The sequence below is a fragment of the Rhinolophus hipposideros genome (assembly GCF_964194185.1).
Source record: "Rhinolophus hipposideros genome assembly, chromosome: 2".
Classification (NCBI taxonomy): Eukaryota; Metazoa; Chordata; class Mammalia; order Chiroptera; family Rhinolophidae; genus Rhinolophus; species Rhinolophus hipposideros.
The window spans coordinates 38,248,364-38,273,807 of record NC_138048.1 but is presented as its reverse complement, the minus strand read 5'-3'; the positions used below and the strand labels follow the sequence as shown (position 1 = coordinate 38,273,807).

Genomic DNA, 25,444 nt, shown 5'->3' with positions numbered 1-25,444 from the left:
TATTTGCAAACTGTTTGGAAGTATGAAAGGGAAAAGTGTAAACAATTCATGAAATTTACAAAACTGTTTCAGCATCTTGGAAATGTAGCCAATTTTTAACTTGTGTGCCTTTTAAAATGAAAGCACATGAAAAGGCTCTATTTAAAAGATCTAGACTCCAAACCATGAGAAGACAAAAGTCGGGCTTAGTAGCCAGGAGTGACTATTTTATGTTGTCTTTCTGATGCAATGAATTGGGGAAGAAAGTACCAGTTTATACTCAAAAGATTTCCTCTTAATCCCAAACTTCCTTCTTATCAAACCTACTCTACCAAACAAAGGGAGGGGGGCATTATCCCTTCCCTCCCTTGCCCAGTGCAGCCACATTGTTCTTGTAATTTCTTGAACATGCGTAAATGTGCCCGGAAAGCTGATGAAAACCAAAGAACAGTAGCAAAAGTGTCTTTTGGGGACAATCTATTTCTGTCTCCAATGTAGATCCTGGTTCTAAAATTAAGAATTCTAATCCTAAACGCCTGTCTTTTCAAAGTCATTACACAGTTCAATGTCTCATTTTCTCTATCTCTAAAATAAAGATGCTAATATTTGTATATTCTACAACTTAAATATAAGCAGAAAAGAAAATATCTGTGTAATTCATTCTCTAAATCTCTTCAGGACAAAAGGGTGATTTATGCAAATCATCAGCATCATTACTTAACAAGACAAAAGAATAAAACAGGCTTGGTTCATTTCAATTTCGATAATCACAGTTTATATAAACTAACAAAAGATAGTCTGAAACTGTTAATTTATTCAATGTCAGATGCTAATCAACTCATTTGGATATCTTCGGGCATGTATATCCAGTTGCAAAGAGAAGCACTGTGTGTGTGTGTTTTAACTCTAAATAACAGTATAAACTAAAGTCACCTGGGAGGATCCACATGATAACATCTTCACTATAGTTGTTTGGTGTCCAGGTGTTGCTGAGGACCCTATCTATCTACCTTATGCTGTTACCTGACACTGTATCCTGAGACTTGCTATATTTAGTGTCATTACTTAGTTATGCGTCCAGTTGTATTTTGTGTGGCTAGTTGCTAATCTAGATTACTAAACAAATAAATCACTCTATGAGACACAATTGTGTTTTTAAAGTGATGAAAACAAGGGCAGGGGCCAGGTTCTGTATTCATCTCCTAGTTCCCTTCAACACTTAATACAATGCCTAGCATTCAATAAATGTTTGTTGAAAGGAAATTAAATACTAAAAAGAGGTTGAGATTGTGAGTAGGTTGGGGAAAAGAGGTGGTTGTTGCAACGGAGGATGGGGGCCCAGGATCTAAACTAGGAAAATTGCTTTTTGTGTTCAGTTCAGTTTCTGTTTGTGAGACTGCAGATCGACTGATACACAACTTAGTAGCAGAGTGTAACCAAAGAGAGATCTTTTCTGCTTATTTTCCATTAGGCAGAAACTAGAAACCACTGAGACTTCTCTGACAGATCCCCCAACAAAGGACGTGGGACACAGTGTCTTCCTGTGAGTCCCAAATCCCAGATATGTATCAAAGCTGCACCTTCAAAATCCCCTCCACCCCTGCTGCCATTACCTCCCTTTAGTGGTAATCACACTATCATCTGTCAAAGAGAAATAAAGAAAGAGAGGAAGAAAGAAAACAAACAAACAAAAAAAACAACAAACAAACAAAAAAATAGTCCAGGGTTGCTAATCTATATAAAAGTCCTAAAAAAAGCAAATACAGTTAATACCATGTCTTATTAAATTGAACCCTCCCATGCTGGAGTGATAAAAAGTGATAGGATCTATAAGACTGAATTCATTTTACACAGCACTATTCAAACTAATCCTCCCTGTGGTTCAGAGAACAAAGAATTCTGCAATGGGGAAAACAGGGGTCCTGCTTTTTATTTCCTAACTCTCCTGTTCTTGCTGGTCAAAGCAAAAGCCATTAATCTAATACTCTGAACTGTATTCAGAGCCATAGCATTGTAAAGCATTCGGTGGTCTGGCCAACTAGCTATTAAAAAGCAAATAGTCTTTCCAGCTTTAGAATCTTCTCCCCTAGACAGAGTAACCACAGAGAAAGCATCAGCAAAAGGTAGTAACTGGGCTGAGAGGACTTCTATTTTGGACCTCTGGCTCAGTCTTGAATTTAACTAAAACCCTTTGAGGAGTTTTAATACTTACGAATATGAATTTCCTCTCCCTTGTGAAGCTACCCCAATTAGTCTTATTTTAACTTGATGGACATTAAATCATTTCCAAAAGATTTACAATAAATCTGTTTACTAAAGCAAGTTCAAAACTTTCCCCCCAGTATTGAATATTAATCAATATGTACAAAAAAGCAAAACTGGAATAGTTATGGTTTATTATACAAAAAATATCAGGATTATTCTGAACTGTAAATTTTCAAGACACTATTATCTATGGCTTTCTAATTTTTTTCTCAACTTCTTTAGTAGCAGTCCTCTTATATTCACTATTCAGCTACCTGATTCCTTAGATGAAGGGTGATAAAGAACGAATTAACCTTGTTTTAATTAGCAAACATTATGATATGCTAAAGGTATCATCACAAAAGCAGAGGCAAAGAACATGAATACATATGACGTAGATCTGAGAGCCAAGGGACGCTGACCCTAAGAGAGAACCGAGAATGTGTTGTTTCCATTAATTCATTAATGATTATTTAACCCCAAGTGACTTTTTAAATTGTGCGTACAATTCAAGTATGAATTCTTGACAGCTAAAGAAAGAACAAAAGAGAATGAGGAGGTAGAAAGAAGGGATGGAAATGAACTATATAGTATGCGTTATTTAGAGAAAGAGTTTAGGAAAGACAATTTTAGACAGTTTAGTGAAAAACCATCCTGCTGTCTGGGAGTGGGGAGTGGTGGGAGTTTATGTATTGAATAAGGACGGAGGACGAGGAGGAAGAGGAGGAGGAGGAGGAGGAGGAGGAGGAGGAGGAGGAGGAGGAGGAGGAGGAGGAGGAGAAGAAGGAGAAGGAGAAGGAGAAGGAGAAGGAGAAGGAGAAGGAGAAGGAGAAGGAGAAGGAGAAGGAGAAGGAGAAGGAGAAGGAGAAGGAGAAGAAGAAGGAAAGTAACATTGGACCCAGATCAGCCTACGATATATTTAAAAGAGGAGAAAGGGAAGGAAAGAGATTTTCAGGGTAAAAAAATACTACAAGAAAATAATATACTTTGTTATTGATGAGATTGTCGGAAGGACAGGTGATACTTTTAAAAAGTCAGATTAAAAGATCAAGATGGAAGAATGGTGATGCCACTATAGGGAAGACAAAAGTCCATCATCCAAGTGGGAGACGTCCAGCACCCAAGTAGAAGCTGGAGAAAGATTAGAGCCATATCTATGGGAATCACTGGTCTGGAAATGAGAAGTGAGAAGCCATACTCATTGAGGTGGTGAATATAAAGAGTATAGCAGAAATTTAAGGGTTGGATTCCGTAATTGACTAGTTTTTGTCCATTTACTAGTCACTTCCATTTATCCTCTTTGGAGCGCACTGTTTAAACATTTGCTGATCAATTATTTTACAGATTCTGTGGAGCACTGGAAAAGCACTAGTGAGATAGGAATGGTCCCAGTCTTCAAGGAGTTTCCAGTGTGATGAGGAAGAACCCCAGAGGCAGGAAAGGGTCAGGAAGGGCCTTCTGGAAGAAGTAAATGCAAATTGAGTCCTAAAGGAGGAGTAAGAGTCCCAAAGAAGAAGAGTAAGTTTATGGAATGTATGGGAGCACGGTTGCCCAGGAAGAGGAAATAACATAATGAAGCACCAAAGTACAAAATATTTGGTGCTTGTGTGTGTTTGTGTTGGTGGGGTAGGGGGTGCATAGAGCAGGGAGCATCGAGCAGTTTAATTACTGAAGCTTTGAGTAAGGAAGTGGGAACATTTATGGATGCTGGTCTAAATCATGGAGGCTTTCATATGCCTTGTTAAGAAATGTAAACTATATCCTCTGAAAGAGATACAGCACTTCAGCCATAGTACAGGATGGATAGAGGTTGGGGATGAAGGAGCTAGGAGAAAGGAAATCAGGTAAAAGATAAGGGCTTGCCCCTTTCCTCAGTTGTCAGTAAGGTGCTCGGTCCTTCCGAGGAAGCTAAGGCCGCGTGGTGGTGAGGCCCTCACTTCATCCGGCGACTAGCACCGCGCCCGGCAGCACTCGCCTGAAGCATGGCCTCCGTCTCAGAGCTAGCCTGCATCTATTCGGCCCTCATCCTGCACGACGATGAGGTGACAGTCACGGAGGATAGGATCAATGCCCTCATTAAAGCAGCCGGTGTAAATGTTGAACCTTTCTGGCCAGGCTTGTTTGCAAAGGCTCTGGCCAATGTCCACATCGGGAGCCTCATCTGCAATGTAGGGGCTGGTGGACCTGCCCCAGCAGCTGGCGCTGCCCCAGCAGGAGGTCCTGCCCCCTCCACCACTGCTGCGCCAGCTGAGGAGAAGAAAGTGGAAGCAAAGAAAGAAGAATCTGAGGAGTCTGATGATGACATGGGCTTTGGTCTTTTTGACTAAACCTCTTGTAACATATTCAATAAAAAGCTGAACTCTGAAAAAAAAAAAAAAGATAAGGGCTTGAACTAAAGTTGTGGCAATGGCAATGTGGCAATGAGGACAGAGAGCACGAATGTATCCAGGAAATACTTGAGAGGTAAAATCTATGAGTCTTACTAATTAATAGAACATGGAAAGTTGAAGGGAAAGTATAAATACCAAGTTATATTGGTGTTTTATTAGAGTGATGGGGACAAAATATGCCCAGTTCAGTTTTGGATATTTTGACTTTTACGTAACCTGTCAGAAATCCTATTCAACATGTTAATGCATGACTTAAAGTCAGGCAAGAATTAGTGCTAGGAGTATAAATCATCAGTCTACAAGTGATGGGTAAACAACCAATTCAAGGGATAGAATTTCAGGGAGAATTTAATTTTCTCCTTTAAAGGTGAGATCTGCATAATTTCTTTCTATTAATGACCTGGGTTGTGTTAAGCCTCAGGATTTGGAAAAGACAAATCGATTGTCATTTTTTAAAATAACAGAAAAATAAATGAAATTCTACAGAATATGGCATGAGAAGAAAAACATTAAAACAGAAATATGGGAACACCAAAAATTAACGAGGCACCTAGAAAAAGAATAGACTGGAAAAGACAAAGGAGTAATGATTGGAGAACCAGAAGTAATTTTTAACTTTATTTTTACATTCACTAGATGAAAAATGATGGTTTTCTTGCCTTGTTTACACTTCACCTTCTAGACTGATATGTATGTGTGTGTTTGTGTTTATATATATAGACACAAAAATAAAAAAATAAAAATATTTATTTATTTATTTATCAAATATATTTAAATTCACGTCAATATATCACGTGCTCTAATGCTCTAATGCTCAGGTATAAGAAACCCCAGAAAACTAGTTGAATGACAGTATAGGTTTATTTGTGCTAAACTGATTCCCATGGCATTTCTCCATGATAAATCCCATAGCAAGTCTTTAATGGCATAAATTTTATGATATTTCCTGCTTTCCCTCCAATGAACTCATCATCTTTCTCAGGCATTACAGTCATTATGCAAAATGTGTAGATGGCTCTTTCACTGCTAAGTATAAGTTGTTAAATATTTATTAAGTGTTGATTCAACCTAACCATGGCATATTCTTCTTCCCCTACAGAAAATTAGTCTGAGAAAGATGTGTATGCCATCTCCTAGACGAGCTCTGGAAACAAATTACAACACAACAGAGTTTTGTTTTGTTTTTTCCCCTGGGAATGATCTGCAGACAAAATATTCATATTTTTATAAATATTTTCATCAATATTTATTTGAATATTTGAACATCAATGTTGGAAAGCAGGAGAATGGATCATTTGCTAGAATTTATAATGACTTCAAGTATGTGAATTCAAAATTTCCTAGAAGATTTTTTACTAATTCCAAGTTCATACTTCATTCATCTTTGTCACACCCACTGAGTGTCTGACACAGTGTTTTATAAATAGTAGACACTCCACTAGTTGTATTATGCTGGAGTTATTGAATCATTTTCAGGCATAATATTAGTTCTATCTTATTGTCGGCTTGCATGATCCATGTTATAAATTTTATAATTTCATCACTATATTTACAGTATTTTCAACCTCAAATTAGATAATACATAATTTAAATATTGACCACCTCTGGTTTACTTAAGTATTGTTTCACTATCTGAAGAAGCAGTCATTGAAAAAGATGTTTGGGGGCTTCTTGCTGTCCGTTAAGACTTCTGTCAGTTACGCAGTTGACCTGCAGTCTTAAGCAGTTGTCTTTCCTGGTCTCAAAAAAAATATATGCAATTTGCCAATAATCTGAACCAATTTTACTAGGGAGAAGGGAATATTGGTTTTATTTTCTCCTAATTTCTATGAATACTCTTTCTTCTTTCTGTATCACTTTCTTTGTTCATTAACAACTTTATTCATCCAACTGTCTTTATTCTTTATCAATTTTCTAATCCTGCCATTGTGTCATTGTATTCTTACATAAACTCTGCATAAGTAACTTTTCAAGTACCACTAATTCTTAAGAAAATGTTCATTCAATGGATGGATAACAGCTCATGTTTTAGTATGGTAGGGCGGTGTACTAGTACTGCTTTTTTGTTCTGTTATTGCAGGATACAATTAAAAAAAGAGCAGAAAGAATAGTAAAGAAGACAGTCAATTTTCATGATGTTGAGAAGGGAGAGTGACAGGTGAGGTTTTCAGAGGTGACAAAGAGGAGAGCCCAAAGGCTATTGAAAATAAGTGTACGTGCCATCTTTAATATATATGCCTTAGGTTTGATTGCTACTTTACATTTAAATAAGGTTGGAAACATTCAAAGCTTTGTTATGTACCTTTTCCCTTTCTGGCTCTTAACAGTCCAATGGTATACAAAATAGAATAATGTAGTACTGATCTTAAATACCTGCTAATATGTTATTATTTTTTTACTAATCAAGTTTCCTTACATATGAAAATTCTTTGACTTGGTTTGAGGAGTTAAGAATCTGCTCTGGTTTAAGTTCTAGCTTTAAAATAGAAGGATGTATCTACAACAGACCTGGTAAACATTTGGCTGCCATTGACTATGTTGCAAATGACTTTTTGTTGAAGACATAAAACTGGTATAAGCAATGAGACATTTTCACTATGGCACTTAGGAAAATGTTGACATTACCTTTGATTTTAGCCTATAGGTTTTTGTTTGCATTATGAACTGAATAGTGTGTGTGGGGGGTGGGGGAGAGAGAGAAATCATAAAGCAAATAACTTTATTAGGGATTACTTCTGTAATGCAATCAAAGTTGTATTTTTCAAATTGATAAAGACTTCTTTTAAGCTGATAAAATCTCTATTGATGTTTACTTAAACACAGCCAGCTAAAATAAGTGTTTCTTATGAGATAATGCAAGAAACACTTGGAGTATGTGGAGGAAGTTTTCTGAATTTGGGAAGAATTGTTGGCTGTTATGAACTGAAACAAGTCTAAAACTATAAATTCTGATTCCTGTGTCTAAATCCTCCACTATAGGTCATATCACAATCCTGGCACAATGTTCACTTTTGAAAATTGCCCAACAATGGATCTACTTATAAAAATTTTAACTGAAACATATACTCCTTTATAGGTGTTATTCTCTCAAGTAATGTTTAGGAGAGCCTGGGCTACTTGTGGCCAAGAACTAAAATAGAAATTGGTAAATAATTTTTTCACCTTTTTATATTTCATAAGTGGTAAAACAAAAACTGATGAGTTAAATTTCTGTGGTCCTCATATAACCAGTCATTCCTAAAATCAGGAAATGTAAGGCATCAAGCTTTTACTGCTCCTTCCTCTAGGGAAATTTAGTAGAAACATGTTCCTTCAGAAGAAGAAATTGTTCAAAGAAACAGCCTTAGAATTATGATCATGTCTTCTCTATCAGAGATCTCTAACAGAGCTATCTCTGAAGAGCATATTTGGTGTGGAGGGGTAAAAGGCTAACAGCTAGTGGATGAGCCTTTATAATACTTTGAAATGTAAAGGGCATAGTGACAAATTCCTTTTGACCACAGATGCTGATCCTACGTACTAGCAATAGCATCGGTAATGTCCACATGAACAGTATCACCCGTTCTGTTTCCTGCTTATGTGAAAATAATGATAGAGACACATTGCAAAACTTCAAATATGTTGATGGTCCATTTAGTGGGTATTTCTCACAGATTATTTCAGATTGTATTTTCTTATCAAATGCCTATTCCATAAGGGAGGGAGAGGAGGAGGAAGGCAGAAAGAGAGAGAGGGGAAGAGGGAGGCACAATCTCTTATGACTGCATCGATGCTTTGAACTGGTATCACAAACAACAGGCAGAATTTGATCACTGTGAAGAAATCAACATAGAAACTCTGGATAGCATTTCTCTTTAGTTCCAGTATGGGAAACACAAACGTATTGAGACATATAGAGAGTTGGGCTATGAGTACCATGGAAATTGTCATCACTTTATAAAGCCTCAGAAATGAAAAATGAATACATAAAACCAGAAATAAATAAAAAAGAAAAAAATAAAAAGAAGTGTGGGGTAGAGAGAAAGCACTGTAATCCTTGGAAGAGGAAAATGAGCTCTATGAGAACTGGCACGCGCTAAGGTTGTTATCGCAGGGAGTCAAGCAATCCTTTATCCTTTTAACAAATATGTGCTAAACAATTCCCACACACCAGAGACTGCCCTAATGTTAGGAATACAGGAGTGAACTACAGAAAATCATCGCTCTCTGGTAAATAAATAAATACACAATATATTACTAGGCATTTTAAGTGCTATGAAAAAAAACTAGATTAAGGAGTTGGAGAATAACTAAGGCATATTTTAGGTGAAAGTATTTGAAAGGTCTACTTAAGAAGATGATATTGGGGACAGACCTAAAAGAATTGAGGAAGGGATCTGTATAAAGACGCAGAGGAAGAGCTTTCAAGAAGAGGAAAGAGCAACTCGATAGTCCTAAGGTACGAAGGCGTGTGGCAGAAGGCGACATCAAAGATGTAGACAGGGACAGATAAAGAAGACATCCGTCATTTATTCTAAGAGTCATGGAAATCCACTGGAGAATTTTAAGGAGGGGGAGACATAATTTGGTCATGTTGTGGCTGATGTGTTTTCTACTGGACAAAACATTTTTATTTTTCCTTTTTATTTTTTCTGGGGGCAAGGATTTAGTATTACCTCCCACTTTCTTTTTATTTTAATTGTTTTGGACATTCACGTTTAATATTAATTTCATGTGTACAGCATAATGGTTACATATTATATAAGACTACTCTGACTAGTCTAGTACCTACCTGGCACTACAGCTACTTATTACCATATTATTGGCTATATTCCCTATGCTTTAATTTACATCCCCATGAGTAGTTTATACCTACCAATTTATAATTCTTAATCCTTTCAGCTTTTTCATCTTGCTCCCAACCCCTTTCATCGATCATCCCGACAAATCTAGTACCCGTCTGATGTCATACATGGTTATTACAATATTATCAACGGCATTTCTTATGCTATATGCCCTATATCACTATGAATACCTTGTAAAAACCAATTTGTATTTCTTAATCCCTTCCCCTTTTTCACCCACCTTCCCAATCCCCCTTCCATTGGGCAACCATAAAAATGTTCTCTGTATCTATGAGTTTGTTTGTTTTGATTGTTTATTTTGCTCTCTAGATTACATAAATAAGCAAAAGTACATTGCATTTGTATTTCTCTATCTGACATACTCCACTCAGACCAATATAATCCATGACTCTATAGAAGGCAAGAACCCATTCCCTGGGCTGAGCAATATTCCATTGTATATATGTACCACCTCCTCTTCATCCATTTTTCCATGGACAGACACCCAGGCTGCCTCCACATCTTGGCCATTATAAACAATGCTGCAATGAACATCCATATGCTCATTGTCCCCCTAGAAGTAGCGTTTTGGGTTTCTGCAAATACCCAGAAGTGGGATTACTGGATTCTTCATTGTCGATTGTTATAGCCTTTGTTGTAAAGTCTATTGCTATCCCAGCTTTTCTTTTTGTTTTGTTTTCATTTTCATGAAATATCTGTTTTCATCCCTTTATTTTCAGTCTGTGTGGATCTTTTAATCTGAAGTGAGTCTCTTATAGGTAGCATATGTAAGGGTTTTGTTTTCTTAGCCATTCAGCCACCCTATGTCTTTTCATTGGAGCATTTAATCCATTTATATGAAAATAATTGTTGATATATAGTTATTGTATTGCATTATTCACATTTTTCATTTTTTTTTTCTTTTTCCGTTTTCATCTCTAAGATTCCTTGTAATACTGGTTTGATGGTGATAAACTCCTTTAGATTTCTCTTGTTTGGGTAGCTCTTTATCCATCCTTCAATTCTAAATGATAGCTTTCCTGGGTAGACTAACCTTGTTTGTAGGTCCTTGCTGCTCATCACTTTGTATATTTCCTGTCAATTCCTTCTGGCATGTAAAGTGTCTGTTGAGATATCAGCTGACAATCTTATGGGAGCTCCCTTGTAGGTAACTAACTTCTTTTCTCTCGCTGCTTTTAAGATTCACTCTTTGTCATTAACCTTTGGCATTTTAATTATGATGTGTCTCGGTGTGGGCTTCTTTGGGTCCATCTTGTTTGGAACTCTGCGTTTCTTGGGTTTATATGTCTATTTCCTTCACCAGGTTAGGGAAGTTTCTGTCATTATTTCTTCAAATCAGTTCTCAATTCCTTGCTCTCTCTTCTCCTTCTGGTACCCCTATAATGCAAATGTTGATACACTTGATTTTATCCCAGAGACCCCGTAAACTATCCCCATTGTTTTGGATTCTTTTTCTTGTTCTGATTGGGTGTCTTCTGCTACCTTCTCTTCTAAATCACTGAATCTATCTTCTGTTTCATTTATTCTACTGTTGATTCTTTCTAATGTATTCTTCATTTCAGTTACTGTATTCTTTATTTCTAACTGGTTCTTTTAATCCTTTCTATTTCCATTTTTACGTGTCCTATCTCTTTGTTGAAGTTCTCACTGAGATAACGAAGCATCCTTTCAATCAGTGTTTTGAACTCTGCGTCTGGTAGTTTGCTTGTCTTCATTTTGTTTAGTTCCTTTTCTGGAGCTTTTTTCTGTTCTTTTAGTTGGGACATGTTTCTTTGTCTCCCTATTTTGGCTGCCTCCCTGTGTTTATTTCTAAGTGTTAGGTAGGTACATATGTCTCCTAATCATAGTAGAGTAGCCCTACATAGTAGGTGCCATGTGAGGCCTAGTGATGCCGTCTCCTTTTCACCTGAATTGTGTGGGTTGTGTTTGCCCTCATGTTTTAGTTTAATGTTGGTTGCTGTTTGCACGTGAGTGGACAGGATTGACCCTTGCACCACTGGTTGTAAGGACTGGCTGTGACTACCATGGAAGAGCTGTTGTGCAGGGACTGATCCTATAGAGCAGGACTTGTTTTAGCAGGGCTCTGGTATCTGCCCAGTCTTCCTTCAGTATATCATCCTCACAGCTGGCTGGGTGATGCTCCTGCTCACTCCAAAGGTGGCTACTGGGCATGCTAGGCCCAAGACAACCTGGGAGTGTCCCCACCACAGGCCACCTTCAGCCTGGATCAACTGTAATGAGCCACAAAGCAATCTGCAGATAGCTACCACCCTCCCTGGGCTTGAAGGTGCCTCTAGAGACCAAGTCATGAACTGAGGCCAGCTGTTGCTAGGGATGAGCTTGGGGCTGCTGAGCAGATGTAGGACACATTGAAGCCAGATGCTGCTTATTTGGGTTTTGTAAACCTTTGAGAGATTTTAGGAAAGTTTATAGCATGGGCCAAGACAGGTTGTTGGTATGGAAAAGCCACTGGAAGCAGCTTGGGTGGGTCTGCAAGTTGGGTGGGGTAGGGTTTCAGGGAATCACCAGGGCAGTGTGAATGAATTAGCCAGGTTGATGGAGACTCAGATATGGCAGCTACCTGCATTTGCATGGAGGGGCAGGTAGGGCTCAGCAAAGAAAGCATGGTGTCCGTGAGCTCTTCTGTCCAGGTGAGAACTGCCCCTCCAGCCCTCACCCTGTAGCCAGACACTTCAATTTTTCCCAGTATGTCCCTGGTGCTTTTCTAGCTGCTGTCCCAGCACTGGAGCTCAAAGTGAGTGAGTCCATCAGTAAGTAAGTCTGTGTGTGGGCCCTTTAAGAGGAGCACCTGAGACTGAAGGAGAACTTCATCTCAGCCAGCTACAATCTCTGCTGGTGTTTACAGCCAGAAATTTTGGGGATGGGGATTTCTCTCCATGGTAGTTGAACACTGGGCTGGGAAGCCTGGTGTGGGTCTGGGACCCCTCATTCCGCCAGGGTGGGGACCTCACAGTTGAGATATCCCTGCCAATTTTTAATGGTCACACGTGGGTGTGGGAACAGCTGGTTCAGCGTCTCTGCTCCTTCTACCAGCCTTAAGGTCGCTTCTTCTTTATGTCCTATATTGTAGGGTTTCAGTTCAGCTAGACCTCAGGTGATTCTCAGTGATGATTGTTCTGTAGTTGAGTTGTAATTTTGATGTAATCATGACAGGAGGCAAGCACAACATTTACCTACTGCACCATTATGATTGGAAAAGAATGTATTTTTAGAATGGCAAGAATGGAGGAGAGAAACCAGTTAGAGTTATTACAGAAATCAGGGAGAGAAATAATGGCTTGAATTAGAAGATTTGTGATGGAGCTGTGATAAAATATAGGGAGCTTCTGGATATATTTGGGGGGGATGTAATTTATTTTTTTAAGGATGTAATTTAATTTTTTAAATTTAGCATGTTATTATGCTAAATTTAAATGAAATTTATAATGGTGATGATAACATATGAGATATTGCAGTACAACAACTTTACTTAATTTCTTTTTTCCTGCTAGGCACACAGCTATACTTTTCCCCAATTTCTCTTGCAGTTAGATTAGATCATGTGACTGGATACTGGACATTGGAATGAAGGTAGAACTGACGTATGAATTGCTAGCCTTAGCTCCTAAAACAGTTTCATGTACTGGCACTCTTTCCTCATCTGCCAGAGGTTTCAAGGACTCTAAAAAAAAGGAGATAGACCCTATCAAATTCTGGTAATAACAGTAATAATAATAATGATAATGTAGTAAACATTTTTATAGAGACTGTAAAGCATTGTTTTATATTCACATACATTATTTGATACTGCCTATGGCACTATGAGGAAAGTAATATCATTATCTTCATTTTACAGCTATATCTCCAAGTGAAAATCAGTGCTAGCCAGTTCTTAGACATGGAGTTTAAGTAGTACAGCACACTGACTTTGAGCTTGGACCACAGAGCCACACAGACATAAGTTCCAATTTTGATCTGATTACCAGTAATACAATTCTCTGCAAATTATTTAACTTTCCTGGTTCTCAGGTTTTTTTGTACCTCTAAATTGAAGATAACAATATCTACATGGGTAGTTGTGAGAATGCAATCGTTTTTAAGCGTGTTGTACAGTATTTGCCAAAATTGCTTTTGTTATTATTATTGTTAACTGGTTTTGTTATTATTGTTTTATAAGTTGGAAATGCCTTTAAGTACAAAGCAAAAGTTCAGTGATAAGATTTAGGACACAATGGCAGGGCTAAAAGGCCATCAGATTATATCCCCTTATTTTAAGCCCAACAAGACAAATAATAACAAGTGTTAGAGAGGCTGTGGAAAAAAGGAAACTCTCGTACACTGTTGGTAGGAATGTAGATTGGTGCAGCCGCTATGGAAGGCAGTGTGGAGGTTCCTCAAAATATTAAGAATAAAACTACCACATGATTCATCAATCCCTCTCTTGGGTATATACCAAAAAAAATCTGAAGACATTTATCTGTAAAGATATATGTACTCCAGTGTTCATTGCAGCATTATTTAATGGTGGCCACGACATGGAAACAAAGTGTCCTTCAATAGATGACTGGATAAAGAAGATATGGTATATATACATAATGGAATACTACTCTGCCATAAGAAAAGATGAAATATTGCCATTTGGGACAATGTGGATGGACCTCAGATTATTATGCTAAGTGAAGTAAGTCAGACAGAAAAAGAACCATGTCTTTACGCATATGTGGAATATAAAACTGAAAGCAACAAAAGAACAAGACAAACAAATAAAGAAAAGAAAAAAACATATAGACACAGACAACAATTTAGTGGTTACCGGAGGGTAAATGGGGAGGGTGGATGGTAGAATAGGTCAAAGGGGGTCAAATATACTGTGATGGAAGAAGAACTGACTCTGGGTGGTGAATACACAGTTTGATACATATGTAAATGATGTATTATAGAATTGTACACTTGAAACCTATGTAATTTTACTAACCATTGTCACCCTAATAAATATAATTTAAATAAATAAATAAATAACTTTAGCCCATAGAAAAGAATCAGCTCAAAATATAACATGAACAGGTGAGAATCAGGGAACCAGGGATACATATCCTTCCAACTGTTAACTTAACCCTTTCCTTTTTTGTCATTTAGAAAAGAAAAAAGGCTGTCTTACTTTGATTTTCCCTAAAAAAAGACCCTGAGATGAATATCCATCTTATTTGGAAGATGATCTCAGGAAGCAGCAATGAAAGTGAGAAAGGAATGGGAATAAACCTTATAAAGTGTAAATTACTAAGCTAGCTACCACTGTGGACAATTGAACTTAATCCCCCTGAGGTGTCTGAGGAATTGTGCAGACTTCACCTCAGGATTATCCAAAGGTGGTGAATCTGGGGCATTCATTTTTCACCTTATTGGCTGAGAATTGCTACTCAAAGGTTAATGCCCCCTTCCAGGCCCTCTACCTCAGCACTTTCAGCGTGACCTGTATTTAAGATGAGTGTCCTACCAGACTTCACCAAAACTCTTGGGGTAGGGAACTGAAGAAGGCAGGCAGGAACTTGGAATGCAATACTGTCGATGTGCAAAGAAGCTGTTCACAAGAGTCCCAGTTGATGTCAGAGTTGCACCAAGGGACAGGTTTCAGGGTGTCAAAAGAAATGGATGTAGAAAATCAGCTTCTCCTTAGGATCATTTGTCAATGAGTATTTAACTATCCACATTCTACCTGTAATCAGTGAAAGATAATGAATCTTAGTGAGCTGGACCCAAGAGGATCATAGTGATTCACTTGGATACTGTTTCCTAAATGTTTTTGCACAAGAAGGTAGTAGTTGTGCCACCACCACTAAAAAATCAGAAAGGTTCCTTAATCAAATACATTTTGGAAATATTGAGTTAAAGTGTGCTGAACAAATATCATTAGTCTGGAATTTTTGTCATCCTTTAATATGATTATACAGTGAATACTCAAGGGGATATAGTATTTTCTAAATTTATTTAAATACTGGTTAACCTTTTATGATGCACTGTTGACATTTCCCAGAAAAGTGTTTTAGAGAGCCTACTGAAGGAAGTATTCAACAGGACCATATTGTCAAATAGAATGACAAAAAAGTTCATCTTCCTTGTGATGTAAGTGGAAGCGAGTTCTGAAAGCTAATAACCAAATTATTAGGCTTGGAAATATGGGCTTGAAATATGTGACTGACCCAAGAGAGTACACGTCTGCTTTCACGTTTAGGTTTGACTCAGGTGTGAGAAGATTAGAGAAGGGGTACATAGATGCTACTGCTTTACTTACTCCTTCTTTTCTCTCCCACTTAGGCTTTAACTCACCATCACAGCGGATGGTCCCCATCTTTTGACCTGCAAAAATCTTTTGAAGTGAGTGGGAGTCAGAGTAGTCCTTAGTCCATGAATCCTTTTCTCTTTACATCAGTTCTTAAATAAATGTAATAAGCTTTGAAATCATTCAAAATGGGAAAGTGAGACAAAATTGTAAAAGACAGGAAGGCTCTAACAGAGTCTAAGGAGGACTTTAAAATGTGATTCAGCTTGGGCCGGCCCCGTGGCTCAGGCGGTTGGAACTCCATGCTCCTAACTCCGAAGGCTGCCGGTTCGATTCCCACATGGGCCAGTGGGCTCTCAACCACAAGGTTGCCGGTTTAACTCCTCAAATCCTTCAAGGGATGGTGGGCTCGGCCACCTGCAACAAAGATTGAACATGGCACCTTGAGCTGAGCTGCCTTCCAGATGGCTCAGTTGGTTGGAGTGCATCCTCTCAACCACAAGGTTGCAAGTTCGACTCCTGCAAGGGATGGTGGGCTGTGCCCCCTGCAACTAGCAATGGCAACTGGACCTGGAGCTGAGCTTTGCCCTCCACAACTAAGACTGAAAGGACAACAACTTGAAGCTGAATGGCACCCTCCACAACTAAGATTGAAATGACAACAACTTGACTTGGAAAAAAAAAAAAAAACCTGGAAGTACACACTGTACCCCAATAAAGTCCTGTTTCCCTTCCCCAATAAAATCTTTTAAAAAAAAAGAAAAAAAATGTGATTCAGCTTGTGAGATTGAAAATTAATACGATGAAGAGAAATTAAGCAAGACGCTGTTTCAAATGTCAGGAGAAACTTAGAGATCAGTAAAATTTAAGAGAAATGTGTGTGCAGCAAAGGGATAGTAGAAACAGTTTATAGGATGGTATGACAATTCTTTGCCATGGTTACTTTGACCACTGTGCAAAGAATAATAAAATGGAAACATTTCTATAACTGGGTACTCTGTTTTAATCATTAAGCTTAAGCAAAAGTTGAGAGATATGACTATGTGGAATAGTCATATAGCTTACACCCAAGTGTCCATAGACTACATTTGTCAACAACATCAGTTCAGATAGAATCAGTTATAATTTGATGCAACTGAAGTGAGCAACATAATTCTTTAGTAAGCCTAATAACAAAGAGAAGAAAGTATAGCAAAGTATGTTGTATGAAACCTGGTCAAGGAACAGTTTAAGAAGGAAATTCGGAAGTCTAAAAATAAAGAATAGTTCTGAAAATGTTTCAATGAGGATCAAGATTTTTCATAACGTTCTGACTAAATGTAAGCCTGTTCATGAGGAACATGAAGGTCAAATCTCATCATTATTCCTTCCATATGGAATATAGGCTTGCATTAGACCAGGATCTCTCAGCTTAGCTGCTGCTTCTCTGCAGAAAATCCCCCATCCTTCTCAGCAGAGGTGACCTTGGATTCTCACCATTCTTTCAGAAGTTTATTCCTTCACTGTCATGGCATTTAACATATTTCTTTCATTTTCTCATTAAATTGTAAACTAGTTGAAGTCAAGGTCTATGACTTTTTACCTTTTCCATACCTGACAATCAACAGAGAGTTAAAGATTTCAGTAGGTTTTGATAAATCATTATTAATAGAGTGAATGAATGAATGAATGATACAGTGGTTACCAGATTTAAAGTTAGACTTTGGGAAATGTGAGAAGTACTAGTTTTTAAAATAGTTAAAAACTAGTTTAAAATAGTTAAAAAATAGTTAACAGTAAATAAACATTAAATAAACCAAAGTTCAAATTATAGTTTTGACTTATGCAGCTGGAATCATTTTTTTTTTCTTTTGCTTCACTAAGAATATCACAAGATATCAAAAACTACCAAGTGTAATTTTAAAATAGTCATTTTCAGACTGACGTCATAGGAGTGGCGGCAGGGGGACACACTTTCTGAGTTCTCCTCTGAATCTTGTTACAAACGGGACACATAACCCATCAAAGAACTCTTTGCTCGTCACGCAAAACAGCTAAGAGATTCGTGGAAGGTTTACTTGAAGGTGCGCAAATTGGGCGAGGAGGGGAGGAAGGAAGGGAGCGGAATGGAAACGCGTGGTCCCGTGGTGGAGTTGTGGCTGGCAGCAGCGGCAGTGGCTGCAGCAGCGGCGGCAGCGGTGGTAACGTGGCAAGAGAACACAAAAGCCAGGAGGTGGGCTCTTTCCCAGCATCCCACAGCTCATCGCCTGCCAGGGGGAGGGGGCGGCAGATTGGTGGGCGCTACGGTGGACAAAGAACACAGACTCCATACCTGGGCCCCTCCCCCCTCTCCTCCAATCCTACCCCCACTCTTCCAGAGACTTAAACTGGCCCCTGAACTGAGGAGTAGTGTCAGATTACTGAGCGGCCATAGTGCTCAGGCTCTGGGAAGACTGACAGGCAGCTCTGACCCAGGGAAGAGGCTGGAAAGAATGTGATTTTTTCTGGGCTAGGAGAGAAAAGACTCCTCCACCCCCAGCCCCCACCCTTTCTGGCCTGCCTAGGGCGGGGCAAGTGCAACTGCAGAGGCACTCCCAGGCAAGTGCAACTGCAGAGGCACTGCAGAGGCACATCAGCAGTAGGTGGCAGACACAGCTCCCAGCTTTCAGCAGCTTAGAAACCTCCCACCTGCCCCCTCACACACACACATACACACACACACACACACACAGAAGAAGTGCCCTAAGGCTCAGGAGTACTGGACACAGTGCTGGTGTTGCTATTCTCAGTGTGTATATGTGCAGGCAAGGGAAGAAACTGCACTGACTGTAAAAACTATCATCCAGACTCCCCAGCCCCACACACTTAAATCTACAATCCCAAAGTCACTCTGGGCACCAGGTGACCGGTTCTGCCTGTGTAAGAGGCAGGGGTCACGTTGGTACAGCAGAGGACAACATGGAGATTACTTGGTGGACTTAAGCCAAGACTGGGGCTGCTTTTTGTTTTAGTTTGTTTTGTTTTGTTTTGTCTTATATCTTTGATATCTTTGCCTGTGTTCAGTGGGGGTTATCAGGTGTTTTTACATGTGAATGTATTTGAATTTTTTTCTTTGTTGTTGTTGTTGTTGTTGTGTTTGGTGATTGGCTTTGTTCTGAAATTGCCCTACCAGGGCCCAGCTTAAGACGCACAAGATTCAACATATCCAGAGGCCAACTCCACACCAAAACAGAGTACTACCGTGTTTGACCTACAAGTCACACACCCAGAGGGAAATCTCTGCAGACAAAAGAGCCCATAGAGGCCAAACCACATTTAAGTGGTCAACCCTCACCCAGCAGAACATACTGCGGTGGGCAGAGCCAAGTCTCACAACTAGTTAGCCTAGGAGTTAACCTCACCTACTCACAAGCAAAAAGCAATTAAAGATCTTCTTTAACAGGACAATATACACAACACAAGAGTCAGCTTTGGAGCACACGCAGAGGAGAAGAACGAAGTAGTGCAAGTCAAATATAAAGGACACATACTACATAAGATAACCCAGCAAGAACTAAGAACTCTACGGGATCTACCTAATACATCAAAGCAAACACAGAGAGTCAGCCAGAATGGGGAAACAAAGAAACATGTCCCAAATAAAAGAACAGAAGAAACCTCCACAACTCGAACCAAATGAAGCAGAGGTAACCAACCTATCAGAGACAGAGTTCAGAACACTGGTGATAAGAATGTTAAAGGAGCTTAGAGAAGACATAAAGAAGGATATAGAAATCATAACGAACAACCAGTTAGAACAAAAGAACACAATTACCGAAATTAAAAACTCAAATGAAGGAATTACCAGCAGGTTAGATGAAGCAGAGGATTGAATCAGAGACTTAGAAGACAAGTTAGCAGAGATCACCCAAACAGAACAACAGAAAGAAAAAAGAATAAAAAACAATGAAGATGGTTTAAGAGACCTCTGGGATAACATCAAGTGCAACAACATGCGCATCATAGGAATACCAGAAGGTGAAGAGAGGAAGCAAGGGATTGAGAACATATTTGAAGTAATAATGTCCAAAAACTTCCCTAACCTGATGAAGGAAACCAACATACAAGACCAGGAAGTGCAGAAAGTTCCAACCAGGATAACCCCAAACAGGTCCACACCAAGACACATTATAGTTAAAATGGCAAAACTTAAAGACAAAGAGAGAATCCTAAAAGCAGCAAGAGAAAGACAGAGGGTTACATACAAGGGAACTCCCATATGACTATCAAATGACTTTTCTACAGAAACATTGAAGGCCAGGAGGGAGTGGCAGGAGATTCTCAAAGTGATGGAACACAAAGGCCTACAACCTAGATTGCTTTATCCAGCAAGGCTATCATTTAAAGTTGATGGAGAAATAAAGAACTTCCCAGAAAAGAATAAGCTAAAGGAATCTAATACCACCTAAACAGCATTGCAAGAAATACTAAAAGGACTTCCGTAAATTGAAGAAAGATGAAAACAATCTAACTACAAATTTAAAAATGGCAATAACTATGTACCTATTGATAATCACTTTAAATGTAAACGGATTAAATGCTCCAATCAAGAGACATAGGTTGGCTGAGTGGATAAGAAAGTAAGACGCTTGTCTATGCTGTATACAAGAGACTCACCTCATATCAAAAGACACACACAGGCTGAAAGTGAAGGGTTGGAGTAAGATATTTTATGCAAATGGAAATGGGAAAAAAGCTGGCATTGTACTACTTATATCTGACAAAATAGACTTAAAATGAAGAACATATTAAAAGATAAAGATGGGCATTATATAATAATAAAGGGATTGATCCAACAAGAGGACATAACCCTAGTAAACATCTATGCACCCAACATAGGAGCACCTAAGTATATAAAACAGGTACTGACTGACATAAAGACAGAGATCAACAGTAACACTATCATAGTAGGGGACTTCAACACACCTCTGACAACAAGGGACAGGTCTTCCAGACAGAAAATCAATATGGAAACAACAGCCTTAAATGACACATTGGACCACTTGGATTTAATCGATATTTTCAGAGCATTTCACTCCAATGCTGCAAAATACATGGTTTTCTCAAGCACACATGGAACATTTTCCAAGATAGACCATATGTTAGGCCACAAAACAAGTCTTGATAAATTTAAGAAAATTGAAATCATACCAATTGTCTTCTCTGATCACAGTGCTATGAAATTAGAGATGAACTACAGGAAAAAACTGGAAGACACACCAATTCATGGAGGCTAAATAACTTATTACTAAATAATGAGTGGGTCAATCAGGAGATCAAGGAAGATATCAAAAGATATCTCAAGACAAACGAAAATGAAGAACGACAACCCAAAATCTATGGGATGCCACGAAAGCAGTCCTAAGAGGGAAATTCATAGCATTGCAGGCCTACCTAAAGAAACAAGAAACATCACTAATCAACAGTTTATCTTCACACTTAAGGGATCTGGAAAAAGAACAGTAAAATAAGCCCAAAGGGAGCACAAGGAAGGAGATAATAAAGATCCGAGCAGAAATAAATGAAATACAAATCAGAAAAACAATACAAAAGATCAATGAATCCAAGAGTTGCTTCTTAGAGAAGATAAACAAAATTGACAAACCTTTAGCCAGACTCATTAAAAAAAAGAGAGGACCCAAATAAATAAAATCAGTAATGAAAGAGAAGTGACAACAAACACCGCAGAAATACAAAAAAAATTAAGAAATTACTATGAGCAACTATATGCCAACAAATTTGACAATCTGGAAGAAATGGACAATTTTCTAGAGGCGAACAACATTCCAAGGCTAACTCAAGAAGAAATGAGAACCTGAATAGACTGATTACCACCAGGGAAATTGAATCAGTAATCAACAATCTCCCCACAAACAAAAGCCTTGGACCAGATGGCTTTACAGGTGAATTTTACAAAATGTTCAAAAAAGAATTATCACCTATTCTCCTCAAGCTCTTCAAAAAAATCCAGAAGGAGGGAAGACTCCCAAATACTTTTTATGAAGCCAATATCACCCTGATCCCAAAATCAGACAAAGACACCACACACAAAAAAAAAAAAAAAAAAAAAAGAAAACTACAGGCTGATATCTCTAATGAACATAGATGCAAAAATCCTCAACAAAATATTAGCGAACAGAATTCAGCAATAAATTAAAAAGATCATACACCATGATAAAGTGGGATTCATCCCTGGTATGCAAGGGTGGTTCAACATCCACAAATCAATTAATGGATACACAGCATTAGCAAAATAAAAAATAAAAATCACATGATCATATCAATAGATGCAGAAAAAGCATTTGATAAAATCCAGCAGCCATTTATGATAAAAACTCTTAAGAAAGTGGGAATAGAGGGATCATATCTCAACATAATAAAGGCCACATATGACAAACCCACAGCTAACATCATACTCAATGGGGAAAAGCTAAAACCATTCCCCCTAAGATCAGGAAAAACGCAAGTTTGCCCACTTTCTCCACTTCTATTCAAAATAGTGCTGGAAGTTCTAGCCACAGCAATCAAACAAGAAAAAGAAATAAAAGACATCCAAATTGGTAAGGAGGAAGTAAAATTATCATTATATGCAGATGATATGATACTATATATAGAGAACCCTAAAGACTCCGCCAAGAAACTATTAGAGCTGATAGATGAATTTATTCAAGTAGCAGGATACAAAATTAATATTCAGAAATCAGTTGTGTTTGTATATACCAATAATAAAACATGAGAAGGAGAAATTAAAAAAACAATTCCATTTACAATTGCTCCAAAGACTATAAAATACCTGGGAATAAATTTAACCGAAGAAGTAAAAGATCTGTACTCAGAAAATTATAAGACACTCAAGAAAGAAATGAAAGAAGATATAAATAAATGGAAACACATATCATGTTTATGTTAATATAGTTAAAATGTCCATATTGCCTAAGGCAATATACATATTCAACGCAATTCCTATCAAACTACCAATGATGTTTTTCACAGAAATAGAACATATAGTCCTAAAATTTATATGGCACCATAAAAGACCACGGATAGCCTCAGCAATCTTGAGAAATAAGAACAAAGTGGGAGGTATAACAATACTTGACTTCCAATTATACTACAAGACTACAGTAATCAAAACAGCATGGTACTGGCATAAAAACAGACACATAGATCAATGGAACAGAATAGAGAATCCAGAAATAAATCCATGCCTATATGGTCATTTAATCTACGACAATGGAAGCAAGAATGTACGATGGGGTAAAGACAGTCTATTCAATAAATGGTGCTGGGAAACCTGGACACACACTACAAAAATAAATTCAAAATGGTTTAAAGACTTAAATGTAAGATCTGAAACCATAAAATAACTAGAAGAAAATATAGGAAGAAACTTCACAGTCATTACCCGGAGTAGGATTTTTACTGATATCCCCTCGAGCTAGGGAAGTAAGAGAAAAAATAAACATGTGGGATTACATCAAACTAAAATGTTTTTTCACAGCAAAGGAAACCATCAATAAAACAAAAAGGAATACTACTGAATGGGAAAAAATATTTGCCAATGATATATCTGATAAGGAGTTAATATCACAAATCTATAAAAAAAACTCACTCAATTCAACTCCAAAAAAACAAACAACCCAATTAAAAAATGGGAAGAGGACTTGAAGAGACATTTTTCTAAAAAGGACATACAGATGGCAAACAGACATATGAAGAAATGCTCAACCTCACTAACCATCAGAGAAATGCAAATAAAAACCACAATGAGATAGCACCTCACCCCAGTCAAAATGGCTATCATCAATAAATCAACAAACAACAGGTGCTGGCGGGGATGTGGAGAAAAGGGAACGCTAGTGCACTGTTGGTGGGATTGCAGATTGGTGCAGCCACTATGGAAAACAGTATGGAGGTATCTCAAAAATCTGAAAATGGAACTACCCTGTGATCCAGTAATTTCACTCCTAGGTATCTATCCGGAGAAATCCAAAACTCCAATTCAAAAATCTGTATGCACTCCTATGTTTATTGCAGCACTATACACAATAGCTAAGACATGGAAACAAATGAAATGCCCATCGGTAGATGAGTGGATTAAGAAGTTGTGGTACATATACAATGGAGTATTACGCAGCCATAAAGAAGACAGAAATCTTACCATTTGCAACAACATGGATGGACCTAGAGAACATTATGTTAAGTAAAATAAGTCAGACAGAGAAAGACAAGTACCATATGATCTCACTTATATGCAGAATCTAAAGAAGAGAAGAAGTGAATGAACTAATCAGAAACAGTTTTGGAGACAAAGAGGAATAACAGGGTTGTTAGATGGGCGGGAGGGTGGGGATAAGGGGGAAAGTGAGGGAATTAGAAAACAGTCGGTAAACACAAGATGGTCACGGGGTTTCCAACTATAATTATATATATATATATATATATATATATATATATATATATATATGTGTGTGTGTGTGTGTGTGTGTGTGTGTGTGTGTGTGTGTGTGTGTGTGTATATATATATATATATAAAAGTAGTTATGGGGATGTTGGATATAGCATAAAGAATATAATCAATGATATTGTAATAAATATGTATGGTGTCAGAGGGATACTAGATTTGTTGGGGTAAAAGATGGGAGAGCGTCTAGGAGCAGGGTGATAAAGGTGAAGGGATTAAGAAGTGCAAATTGGTAGTTACAAAATAGTCATGGGGATGAAGGGTATAGAATAAGGACTATAGTCAGTAGTATTATAATAACTATATATGGTATCAGATGGGTACTAGATTTATTGGGGTGATCACTTCATAAGTTATACAAATGTCTAATCACTGTTATACACCTGAAACTAATATACTATTGTATATCAACTGTAATTAAAAAGTAAAACAATTATTAATAAATAAATAAATAAATAAAATAAAATAAAATAAAATAGTCATTTTTATACCTGTTCAAAATTCACAATTTTTTAGCTATCTTTCAATATTTGTGTATCTACTAACTTGTTTTATTAATCAGTTTTGTTTCCTTTTAATGGACTTTACTTATAAAAAAAATTAATCTCTGATAAAGCATCTTACTGGGGAAGAAGTAACACACAGTGGTCAAGCACCTGACCTCTAGAGAAACTGTGTGGGTATAAACCTGGGTATACCATCTAATGGTTTGATTTTTTGACTACTTATTTAATCTCTTTATGCCTCCATTTTCTTCATCTGTAAAACAAACAAATAAAAAAAATCATGCCTGACACAGTTTATATGAGAATGAAATGAGATAATATATGGAAACCTAGGATCTGTTTCTGACATACATTAAACACTCAATAAATAGTAGTACCATTTGACTAACAGTATTGTTAAAATGTCCACCACGATATCTGCAGATGTTAGATTTTACCTGAAAAACCCTAAAGCTAAAATATAAAGGTTAAAAAAAAAAAAAAAAAATCTTGCTGAGCTGATCTCCATTCCCAGGACTCTCACCATGTGATCCTGTTCTCACCCTTGGTAAGATGAATGTTTTTTCTGTACTTCATCCACATGAGCTCTACTTCTTGGTCCTGCTCTATAAGTTACAGCACTAAATAAAGTCTGAGGGAATACCTTCCCATAAACTGAGTTAACTTCTGTTATTAGGCCGGAAAACACTGTGGGGCTTTACACTCCACAATGCTTGCAGTGC

General features: G+C 37.7%; 1 protein-coding gene and 1 pseudogene across 2 annotated transcripts in view; both read left to right on the top strand.

Annotated features, from left to right (window-relative positions):
• Positions 1-25,444, top strand: part of LOC308510048 (protein DEK-like) — a 383,434-nt pseudogene that overhangs the window by 119,783 nt on the left and 238,207 nt on the right. The gene's annotated exons all lie outside the window — the stretch shown is intronic.
• LOC308503338 (large ribosomal subunit protein P1-like) lies at positions 4,206-4,583 on the top strand (the record flags this gene model as incomplete). The annotated part of the gene is made up of 1 exon (XM_081062662.1): positions 4,206-4,583. The coding sequence occupies one exon, from the start codon at positions 4,206-4,208 to the stop codon at positions 4,548-4,550; it is 345 nt and encodes a 114-aa protein (XP_080918788.1). The 3' UTR covers positions 4,551-4,583.